Source organism: Aplidium turbinatum, chromosome 6 (genome assembly GCF_918807975.1).
Source record: "Aplidium turbinatum chromosome 6, kaAplTurb1.1, whole genome shotgun sequence".
NCBI classification, from domain to species: Eukaryota; Metazoa; Chordata; class Ascidiacea; order Aplousobranchia; family Polyclinidae; genus Aplidium; species Aplidium turbinatum.
In genome coordinates this window covers 30,819,505-30,831,996 of record NC_137477.1, presented here as the reverse complement: position 1 = coordinate 30,831,996, position 12,492 = coordinate 30,819,505, and the positions used below count along the sequence as shown (strand labels likewise).

Below are 12,492 nucleotides of genomic sequence, written 5' to 3'. Positions count from 1 at the left end.
ATTTTGACGTGCAAACTCAAAAATATCATGTATGGCCATCAGCGTTGACAGAGATTACTTCTTTGATCCGGACCAGGGTGAGGCTAGAAGCCAGAATATTTTCATGTGACCTGAAAACTTGAAATACCACGACGTATTCTTTAGATTAAGTGGGTTTGCATTAAATCCATATATTTTTGGAAACAACTTCTGCAGTTTGTTTCCTTGGTAATTTTATTAGTACTTTTTTTCAAAGAAGTGGCCTATTTTTTTTTTATATATGTTTGGATTTGGGGGCGCAAGATATCATAAGTACTGGGTGCAAATTATTGTGACAACAGCCCGGTATAGAGTAATCAAACTTATTCATTCAGTTACCTATCGCGGTCCTATTCTTGTGTAATAATGAAGCATTTTAATAACAATAAAGCCTCTTTTTTGTTCTCAAGGAGCTGTTTTCAAAAAAGACTACAGTACTACCAGATAAGATGAAGAGATTAAACTCTAGTCTTCATAAAACAACTCTTTGAGCTTCTGAACATTTTACCTGTGTACAATGGCTACTTTTTAATTTCATTCCTTTGTTGCAGACAAGAGCTGCCTGAAACGTCTGACATGACCGTTATACCCTCTGATTGTCAAGCTATTTCTTCACCTGGTGAGTCGTTATTAACATGTTGCTTTTACGTTTCAGGTTCTCTACGCATTAAATGAACGTGTATGTGTTATCGTACAAAACATACCTATATTGTAGGCTATTCGTAACTTCTATTGGTCACAGTTACTGTTTTTGAAAGAATCTTTAATCAATATTGAGATCCTACGAAAATTAAAACCTTTACAAAATAAGAAAGATTTGATAGTTTGCGTATATTTGTGATAGACTGTAACGCACTGCATATCTTTGACTAACGAATTTGAAAATTTAGCAAGCATTTACGACGATAGTTTCTCATAAAATTTGGGAGATTCTTTTTAATAAGTTTAAAAAAATACAAGTTTCTATAATCAGACCTAACACTGCACATCGTCAGTTTTTTTGCAACTGCAACAGAGGTTTTCAATGATATATTGTTAAAACATAGGCTAAGCAAAGTTTGAAAACGCTTGGTTATAAATATTGTCTTTTGTTTAACATAAAATCATTTGAATGAATTGTAGCCGACACCTCTTTATAGTTCTGAGTTTGATTGATATGCATGTGAACTTGTGGAGTTATTTATAGCATGTCCAACATATCATCATGCGGTGCTTTGGCATAACTGTCTAACTAACCCAACGTTGGTGATCAATGAACAATGACATTTTAAACTGCAAAACAATGCACTTGCTTGTGTTACTGTGGAAAGCTGGATAAAGATTCCAATTATTAAAATTTTGGTGGGTCAACGTTAACCCTTCAAATTGGAGTTGAACATTTTTGCAATGTTTGGAGTTTTATATTTGTAAGTCAACTTCCTTTTTTGCATGCGGTTACCCATAATATAATCTGACTCAGTCTGGGTGAAACCATCTGTAGACTTTGATGCAAGCCGTTTGCCGACTGTCGGCAAAGACAAGTGACAGGCAGCTGTTTCGGGGTAGTGGTTACTGGTTATCACTAGTACAAAACTTATTTTACCTTATGGTTGTTAAAACACCGCAGCCTACAGTCTATTGCGATAAAACACAACCGGGGTTTGTTACAACGTGATACAATATATGCAATTTGTACACATTTTCTTAACATTTTAAATTTACTTTCAGAGTAAAAGTAAAGAGCTAAAAATTTAAATACCCCATTGAAACAGTCAATTTATTTCAAAGCGCAACTTAACTGTCATGAGTTTCGAGATGGATTGTAGTCATTTGTCATTTATTATGATGTCATTGACTTAGCTCAGTGACGTAGCTAAAAAGAATTTTTTTTGGGGGGGAAAAGCAACTGTTGGGAGGGCAAACGTCATTTAACATGAGCTTTATTGGTATTAAACCGTTGTAATAGTATTAAAACAGTTTTTTTTTGGGGTGGGGAGCAAAATAAATTGTTGAAGGGGCGATTACCCCCCAAGCCTCTCCTACTAGTGGCTATGTCTCTGACTTAGTGTCATTCACTTTTGTGGCTTTTAAAGCGCTTAACTGTGTTGCCAAACAGACACTTGACCATTAAATTCGCTCAACCCCTACATTAACTAACAAAAACTAACATACAGTTGTGGTGCATAGATTGTTTAGCACTATACTGGAGGTTTGTTGATCTTTGTCAATGATTTGTCTCTTTCTGCTTCCTCATTGAGATGGACTTATGTATTCAGACAAACATGCAAGAGCTCAGTGCAGTTGCTTGATATAATTTATGTACGTGACGATCTAGAAGCGAAGATGAGGTTAAAGTTGAGAATTGTTAGTTAAATCACTTTTGCATCAGGTGGTATTTGCATGCAAGTAAGTTTATTGTATATTTACTAATCCGTATAACATAAGTTGAGGCTAACCCACTTAATGGAGCACAGAAAGCTAACGTTATTTTTTTTTAAATAAACTTATTGCAGAAAAAAAAACGAGCTTAAACATGTCGAGAAAATGTTTGAATGACAAAAAACAGTTCTTAACCTGACAACGTCGTGGTTTTTAATGCATGTTCGGCTTGAGTTAGTTTTATAACAAAAGGTGTGTTGTGCATTTTATTAACCGATAACACAAATTAACCTCATTTCGATTTTCATCTCTTTACTTTGGTTTTTTGATATATCAGTATTTTATGTATTCAAATATCTCTTTGCAGAACAAGATGGGCTGGGCAACCAGAGTTGTAGTCCTGGTGAAGCTGGATGTTTAGTAAAGGTCAAAAAATCCTCTAATTCTTCTTCAATCAAATGTGATTGCTCTTCTAAAAGTCCTCGAACTGATGTGCAAGCTGACAATCCCTTGAACGATGATAATCCTTCTGAAACGTCAAAACCTCAAAGCCCCAGATCGTTAGATCTTCAAACAAGAAATAAAATACAATGCTCATTAATGGATGCCATGATTTCTAACTTATTTATCGATCGAGTTTTGCCCTCAGTTTCTGAAGAATTTAACGAAACTTACACTAGTCTTCAAGAGGAGCAGCGAGGTCCTCTTTTGGAACAACTCCAAGCTGCTCTAGCAATGACCACTACTCTGATTTTGCGAAATCACAAACAGGAGTATTGCCTACCTTTAGCTTCCATCAACAGTATGACCCATTCTTATCCTCTATTGCTCCATAAGATTGACGTTTGGCACGAAATGGCTTTATTGGAAATGAAAGAAAACGTATTCCGTCGAGCTTGTTGGAACGAAGACATTCTCTCTCCATGTACTGCTAAAGTCACTTTCACTGACTTCTTTTCTCCTACGCTGTGGGGACCGCTTGAGCGGTTAGTAAAACAGTTTGGAGCAAGTTGCGACCCTGTTCCACTTTTGGAATCTAGCACAGGTTGTAATACACAACTTAGTATTTTAAATTGTGCAGATGACACAAATTCTGCTTGTCAAACCAGAAAATGTCAGTTCACAAAGTATGCTGTCGATGTAAAAGCATTTTTTCGACATGTCAATGACAGCCGAAAGTTCCTTGCTTCTAATAAAGTGTCAGAACCACTTTGGAAACCTACAAATATTACGCTGTCACCACAAGAACAAATTAAAGGTCATTTGGAGTTAACAGTCAGTGACAACCCTGGTCGGCCTGATGAGTCACAGCATTTTGAAATCAGTTACAATCCTAAAACTGAAAAGATCTCCATCTCATTTTTTTACATACTAGTACGAGATTGCAGATTAGGTGAAGGAGCATGTGCTGAAAGCAACCACGGATGTAATAAGAGGTCCGAGGAAATAGTCTCCACGTGGCTCAGATTGCTTGTGGCTAAATTGAAGTCAAGTGTTAAAAGTTGCAAAGGACAGGTGAAAAGGTTCAATAAAGGAAATCGAGTTGCTTCTTCGGGTCGTCACCAGATGAGGCATCGTCGTTCACATTTTGTACTCACTGACAACAATATTCGACAAAGCATTCCCTCCCATTGTCGCTATGTAAAATTTAAAACACCTAAGTTTTCATCCGGATTATGGGATCAGATGATACACAGAGCAGAAAAAAGAGGAGGAATTTATTCCAGCCACAATGAGCGCATTGAATTTTATTCCAGAGATGATGTTGAACACTTTTTTAAGAACCGGTGTGATATGGAAGGTTTCGATGGAAACCATGTGAAGTTAGGGAGGAGCTTTAAAAAGAGAAAGCGAATAACGAACGTTGAAGTTTTGACAACACAAGCCATGCCATTCGTAATTGAAAAATTATCGTCGGCGAATAGAGTGAAACTGAAATTCTTTTCTGAGGTTGTCAGAGAAGTAGTTCCTTAATTAAACCACCAAAAACTATCATGCTGAGGAGAGAACGATCTCGCTTGTTGAACTCAGTTTTATGGGAAAACTTTTACTTTTTTTGTTCAACTGCGATTTGACTATATTTATTATTTATTGTTAAGGTAGATTTGTCAAGTTCTCCTTGCATTCAATAGTGTTGGTGGGCATGGTGCGTTTTATTGTCTCGGACACTGTGAATGACCTAGATTGGTGTTGAGCCCCTCTTTAGCCTATATGTAAATTTTTTTGATCTTGTTCTAAAGTTATCAATTTAAAAGTTGCTTTCGTTGCCAAACCAAACAAGAAGATTCGATATAGTTATCTGAAATATAAGGGAGGGGACTTAAACATCATTTTGTTTTCAAAATTACTAAAACTCTTGTTTAAATACAAATTAAAAATGGGAAGAAATCTTTTGCAGATGTTGAACAGGAGATTGGGGGTTTAACAGCTAAATTTTACTTTTTTTTACCGACACGTGCCTTTTGCTTAAAAAGGGATGGTCAAAACAGCAGCAAAAGTGCATTTGTGCCAAGCAATGCTACATCTTTCTCATAGAAATGATAGAACTTCTAGCGCTTATGTAGCTCAACCGTGCGAGTTACGTGTTCAAATCTCAGCCCTGTTTTAAAATGTTTTAAAAGAAAATGTGATCATGTGAAATTGCTCAGTTCTTATGCAGAACAACTAATCAAGTGGTCTGTTATTGCATGTTTGTGTCAGAAAAGCATTGTATATAGAAAGTATACGTACACTTTCTTTTAAGTATATTTAGAATTATGCAGCCCACTCTAGAAACCCAACTTTAAAACACTTGACACAGCTGTATGCAAGTTGTTGGAAATCATCGTCAAGAAATAATAGCGGGAGTTTATTATCACACGCTAACTAAGCTCGTGGTCTAAGATCAAACGATTAAAATTTTACGTGCTGTTTTTATAGTTTCAACAAATTGTTGTGTTCTGATGAGTCCATTGACTGACTGACAACTTCTTGGAAGCTTTGAACCATTGATAGGCCTACAGGCCCAGTAGTGATTAAGTAACATTTCCGCTTGTTTAAGTGCTGTTGCTAGCAACTTATTTATCCACTGAGAGTTTCTTCAAGTGAATAAATTTTGATAACGATTGTAGAAATCAAAAGTTGTTTTCATTTTAAAGAAACTTTTTGCTTACTTTTGTAGATATGTTACCAAGCAACATGATTTTATTGCAAAAACTGAAAAGGTTTAGAGTTAGACAGTCAAACGTCTACGTAATAATACATTATGTAACGATTGTCGGCCACCCCCACTAGTGGGGAACAAACCGACGATGGATTATGATGATATGATGATGATGTCATTATTGCTTGTTGCAATTGTCTTGCTTTTCATTGTTTATGTCTACTTTACACGCTTTCTTGTTTTTTTTTTAGTTTATATCCAAATATGAGGTCAAGGTGGGTCAAAATAAAAAAATTGTGGCTTCACTGGTTTCATGGATCCGTAGAAATTTGCCTGATTAGTAACATGAGTTGAAAAAAACTGAGTAATTCGCACCAGTAGAACGTATCATATTATTTGTACCAACATACTTTATCACTGCCCGACCTTTACTTTACCAAGGGCCTACTTGGTCTGTCAACGCCGGACGACTGTACCATCAAGTGGCTGCCCGAGGAATGCCCAGACATCTGACCCGGATGCAAGGGAGTAAAACAAGAACAACTTCTCATACGAAAAAAGAAGAATGTATACAAATAGAAACAACAAAGTTAGCCCACCGTGGGTACGTCGCCAGACCTGTGTACCGAGCTACCTTCTATCCGAGTTTAGGTTTGAGTTTACAAAACGTTTGAAACTGTACGTTCAACTATGGTTCAACTCAGAATCCTTCGCTTTTAATTGTTTCAGCAGGTTCTGTAGTTCTTTTTTTCCGATCAATTTCAATTACATACTCTGCGAAATGTCAAGTTTTAGAGATTTTTTGTATGTTTGTAGCGAAAATAAATGGAAATTTTTAGCCTTGCCATTGCTGCTAGTCTTCCTTGATTTCAAAAGTTACGAGAAGAGAAGGGAACTACTTTCCATTGAGCTTTGGTTTGCGGAACAACGCGACGCCGGCGCGGAGATAATAGAGATGCCACCACCTTTAGTTTCGCCAGGGACAAGCCCAATGACGGCTCGTGTAATGGTGCTGCGGCGCTGCAGTACCACCTACTTTCAGGCTCGTTCTTCCCGTAACAAGACATGTAGCAAACGTCGCGATTTTTCATTATTTCTATTAATTTGTTTAGACTTTTCAACCTTTCCAAACTTTTTCGCTTTGTTGACTGACATTCCGACATTTTGGTGACAACATGTTTTGTTGTCCCAAGTTTGAAAGGTCTTCAAGTTACTTTGTCACTTTGGTTTGAATATAACAAATCTCATGGTATTATTAACTTATATTCGGCAAAGTCGCCACCAGGCTATGCCCGCCCGCAGCATCTCCATTTTTACAACTCACCAGCCGCCACTAGACAAAGCCGATGGGTTTCGGCGTGTCAGGAGCATAGAAACCCATCGGCTTAGTTGTATTTGAAGACCTGAGTTTAGAGACAGAAAGTTGAAGATATAGAAAGTTGCTGCGAATTTCATTTAAATTAAGGTGACTCAGTAGCCTACTATCTTTCCTCTGCTCCATAGTCAATGATAACCATCAATAGAATGGACTAATTAAAAGTATAGGCTACTTAAATATTTTTCAAAATTTCAAGAACCTTCTTGAAAAAAGGATCGTTTTCTTGGAATTGGGTCTGCTTTTAAGAAAAATATTTGTTTTTACAAACTTTTTGTTTAAAAAGCCACAATTTTTTTATCTTCAACTATCGATAGGCTACAGAGACTAAGAAAATCTTAGATTTTTGCCAAGTGAATGAGCGAGTCTTTGGAATGAGCTCATGAAAAAAATGAAGTAAAAAAGAATAATTTATTCAGGCCAAGTTCTTTCTGAAATTTTGTTTCAAATTGTGTTTGAATAAGAACTTTCTGGTAGTCCCACATTAGGGTGAAACAGTTTGTAAAGGTTTCTTGGACTGTCGTGATTTTGTTTGCATGGTGTTGCTTAGAAGAACACTGCGCCATAGCCTACACTAAATCATAAAGAATTTAGAAAGACAACGGCTTTTGCTGAGCTTAGTCTCAAAGCAGTCAGCAATGTTTTCACACAAAAAGTAACTTGACTCACATTTGCACTTTCTACGCCGAAAGTAAGCTTACCCCGGGGTAGGTCGATGCAGTACCGCCTGTACCGGTCTTAGGGTATTGAATTGGTTTACCTTTACTTGGTTGCATAAACATGCATAGAAAGCATGAATAAAAATACATCAAAAACGCAAAATTTCTGTGTTTGTCATAACAAATAAGTCAACTTCGTATATAATTTATGTTGATAGCATCTGGATTAGAAGCTAAAACGCTAGACCTCATCTTGGCAGAAAACAGGGTTGCCATATTGGTAGTTTTAATGCCAACTTTTTGAAATTTGACGACGTTTTAATAGATTCTTAGGTTAAAATATGGCGTGGTTGCAACACCTTGGGCTATGGTGGTAATCATGCTGTTGACAAAATTAGCCCAAAATGCAATAGGCTACCGGTATTATGAAAAGCATGATCAAGATTCGGGGAAAGTCCCTTTTCAAACCTTAGGCTAGTGCGCATTGATGAAACAGAGTTTTTTAAACTATTTAGGCCTACAATGCTACCAAAAATATATCAAAATAAACGCATTGAAAAACGCTCAAATTTTTCATATTTCACGTAACCGCCAACATTGCAATCCTGTTTGCCTTCAAGATGAGGCCTAGCGTTTTAGCTCCAGTCCAGATGCCGTTATAGCGACGTTCACGCCTGGTCGCAACAACTGGAAGGTGCAAAGAGGACAGTTCTTGATCATATATCTTGTCTTCTGCATCTAAATTTGGACTCCTTAACATGAATACCCTCAGTCTCTATTTGTGTAAGGTTGCCATTCTCATTCCAAAAAGACTCATCTTTTATATAAAAATAAGCAACCGTTAGTGTAGTTGCTTTTACAATGTCTATAGCAGTGGTTCTCAACTTTTTTGTCTTGGCAGACCCTTTTGGGGCTTTGGTGCAAGTGCTGATAATCTGTTGAATAACGTTTGCATTTCTAAACTAAGCATTGATCAACAATCTGCTGTCTCAAAGAAATGACGGTGAACATACAGTACATAGCCTTATGAAATAATTTAACTCTTTTATATGATTTTTTTAAGTTAGAAATCGAACTATTGTGCAATGTCGTAAAAATGTCAAAAAACACACCGGGGCGTCGCGATACACAGTTTGAGAATCAATGTAATACACTAATAAAGCACAAACAACAAATGTCGCAATTTATCGATCATGAAGCAAACTTTGATACTTTCATGGACCCTCTGAAAACACTGGGAGGACCTCCAAAGGGTTCGCGGACGTCTGGTTGAGAACAGCTGCATGTCTAAACAGTGGCGCAGGAACTATTTTTTTCTAGGGGGGCTGAAGCTGCCGTAGTTTTGTCAGCTTCTGGGGGAAAATGCGCCCAGACCCCCCTTATGTGGGAGAACATTTAAAACTGGTAGTAGGCATTCGGTCTCCGCCTGGGTAAAAAAACGACAAAACACACACATTGAAAATTGTAACAAATGAAGAACAGCAACAACAAAGCAGCTGTTCAGGAAATTAAAATGAAAACGAACAAATTAGAAAGTGATATGAAAACGACAGTTTGTGGAAATGAGTTCTCGCACGCTTCCAAAGATTGCTTTTTGCTCAGGTGTTTTCTCTATGAACTGTGTCATGAGTTGTTGTATTGTGTTCAGCATTTTCTAGGGGGAGCTAAAGCAATTATCGAAAATTCCAGGGGGAGAGCTAATTAACTCTAGGGGGCTGCAGTCCCTTGAGTACCCCTACTTCCCAAGCCCCTGGGTCTATCGCTAGTGCACACAAAAGAAAAAGAAAAACACTCAGCCAAAAGTAACCATTAGCTCAAACAAAGCTTAATAACACTCGAAGAGTGATCGACTTTCATCAAAAAATAAAAAAAGAGTTTTCCCATAAATTTTTTTGATCAATAATAATTTAAGGCAGCTTTTATAGTATTGTGATTTGTGAAACTGGTGGCACATAACGTGGTTGAGATTGCACACAAGCACAAGCAGCCGACTCAAAAATCAATCTCTCTTTTTGTTTTGACTATTGTGGCTGTTTCTGTACACTGACTTGTGCAATAGTTTTAATCGTGAATGTAGCTTTGAACAACAACCACCAGCAATCCAGCGTTTTGCTAACCAACAGTGCATCAGCAAGACATGTAGAAACAATATTGCTAGAAGCAGTGACGTTCGGTGGCTTAAACCGTTGGAAAAGCAACTTGGATATATGCTGCAGCAAGGTAGTAGGCACGAAGGGCGTAACCGTCGGGCGAAGCCCGAAGGCGTGTTGCCGAAGGCAACACTTCCAGCGGGGGGCCTGGGGGGCCTCCCCCAGAAATTTTTGAAAAACACTTCCAATTTGGTGCGCTCTGAGAGCATTTCCAAAACAAATCAAAAATAAAAATCTGTCAAATTGTGCTTCGCCTATGTCGTGATCATACATCCATTTAATGTTTAGAAGTCATGAACAATCTTAATTTTAACGTTGCAGGACCAAAATCCTGTGTTAGACATGGAATAATAGTTGTCTAAATATTTAATTCGTCATGAATGTTCATTCTCAGATATTCAGTTAGGCCTACACTACAAAAACTAACACTTAGGCCTAAACATTACAACCGCAAGCAATTTGTACAAAAATCTGGATAAGTTTGCCTCCTGCGTATAGAAGCTTAACGAACTAAATATTGCATCCGCACCTGAACGTTCATTGGCGAAGTAACGTTATATCAACGCTGTAAAAAGGGCAAAGGCATGACTATGAAAGCTAGTAGGCTAAAGTACATGGCGAGGAGACAGCAAAAAACAGCAACAAGCTTTTTGGCATTATGATGCTGTGCGTGTACCGTGACGAGAGACCATTCTGACGAGTTAGTCTAGTCGCTCTAGCGAATGTACGCATTGACGTCACTGGGTAAGCAAGTCTAACCGTAACACATCTGATTGGCTAAGCAGCTGGTGACGTTTTGCAAAACGAGTGAAGATTGGATAAAACGAAGGCGTTTTTTGATATTTTTTGTACCTGGGAAAGCAAGTTTGATAGTTGCTTCCCTAGAGCTTCAGTGGTTGTTTCTAGGGACGGTAGATTACGGGATGCGCAACTTCATCCGCTTTTGGCTTATCCGCAACACTAGAAGGGTTACGTTTTTTTGTAATTTACAAAATATTTTACTTTGTATGGGTTATATAAGAAAAGTGAAGTTGGTTTTAAAGTAATTTAAGGTTTTTAGTTGAAAGCAAGCCAGCAGTAAAGCGTAAAAAAAATGTCAAATTGGCAATTGACCCTTCTAATGTTGAAGGAACAACGGAGTTGCGCGTCCCGTAATCTACCGTCCCTAGTTGTTTCTGACAGAAGCGTTTGCGTCAATTGGCATTTATAGGCAAGACATGCGGTTTGGTGAGGACTTTATAGACTACTCACAAGCGTTACGAGTAATTCCAGTCACGAATACAGTAATTTTCAAGTTAAAATAGACCTGATAAAAATAATAAGAAGTTAAACCTAGAATTCAGTCATTATATTTTGCATAGTTTTTGCTAAGGTAAGCACTGCTTTCCTTGCTTTCCCTCACCGATCATCACTGGCTAGAAGCCGCTAAATAAATTTCCCAACAACTGCTTTGCAACTTTTCCAAACATTTCACCAGCACTTTTTCTCAACAAATGGGCTTCAAGAGCTCTTCCCTTCGTTCCGTTATTCACACAATTGACACAAAATCTCTCAACTGGAAATGTTGTAATAATACAACATTATAACATAAATTAGTATTTTTACCAAAATGTACATTTTTACCTGTACATTACTTTCCTTTCATAGGGCCTAATTGTCTACTGTTCAATAATTTTTACCAGTGAAGAATAACAGCTTAAATGAGTGATGAGACAATCATTCTTATTCTAAAAGACTTTTCTAAAAACTTAACATTAACCATGAAACAGAAGCAAGCTAGAAACAACAACGGGACGTTTTCTTTTTTAGATGTTTTTCATTATATCATCAAACTTGCATGAAGAGTGTAGCAACCAATTAAGTAAAACCTAGCTATGCTAATTTGTAAGAGAAAATAGCTTGACGCTAATACAGTAGTGGATTACATGATGATGGAAAACAAAAGATGGACAAATTAGAATCATGGCTATGTTAGAATATATTAAGATTCTCCACAACATTTAATTTTTGAAATAACACTTCAAAACCGTAAAGTCTTTAGCAAATCTCACTCGTACAGCGATAACGAAAATTTTTTTTTGTGAAGTAGCCATAAAGATCAAAGAAAGCGAATGTAGTGCTAAACCACTTCATTAGGTTATTTTTGTTTTCTTTTCTGCATGTTGGGCTTGCAGAAAATTGCACATCAACTAAAACTTTAAACCAGGGATAACTTATTAAGTTAGTAGATTTTTCTATAGCTTTTCAGGGAAATGCAATTGATTGAGTTTCGCTTTTAGCAGCATGATCGTAGCTTACTTCACAAGACAGATCGTGTAAATCTACCTTGTGAAGTTTTCAGGAAAAGTTTAACATCAATACGTCTTTATCATTTAGAAGTGTTTACTGAAGGCTATTCGTCTTCATATTCACTTTATACATGAACAAAATATTCTCTCGTTGCTATTCAGTTACGTTTGCATTGGTTCATTGTTTTAATTGCTGTTTCGATTCTTTAATATCAGACTTATTCTTGCGCCATATTGGTGAAAAAATACCGTTAAGCCTTGGTAAAAGTTATTTGCTGACAGTGGAACCTTATTTGTTTTTCACATTGCCGATTGTCCAGGAAGATTATTATTAGCCTATTTGTTAAAAATTGGCTGTCGATGTCCACAATACTTAACTTTTCTGTTTCAGATTTTCCCCTTCTGCCTGATGGCTCAACTAAACCTACATTGAACCAAAGTAAGTGATGATCTGCATAGTTATTTCCCTTGGCAAGTTGATGTTTTGAACTATGCTATGCAG

General features: G+C 37.1%; 1 protein-coding gene across 1 annotated transcript in view; it reads left to right on the top strand.

Moving 5' to 3' along the window:
* LOC145771906 (uncharacterized) overlaps nucleotides 1-6,358 on the top strand; it is a 34,384-nt gene extending 28,026 nt beyond the window's left edge. The window contains exons 14-15 of the mRNA XM_082583665.1: nucleotides 570-637; nucleotides 2,744-6,358. Coding sequence (XP_082439791.1) covers nucleotides 570-637; nucleotides 2,744-4,350 — 1,675 coding nt within the window. The 3' untranslated portion in view covers nucleotides 4,351-6,358. The remainder of the gene's footprint in view (nucleotides 1-569; nucleotides 638-2,743) is intronic.
* The last annotated feature ends 6,134 nt before the right edge of the window (nucleotides 6,359-12,492 follow it).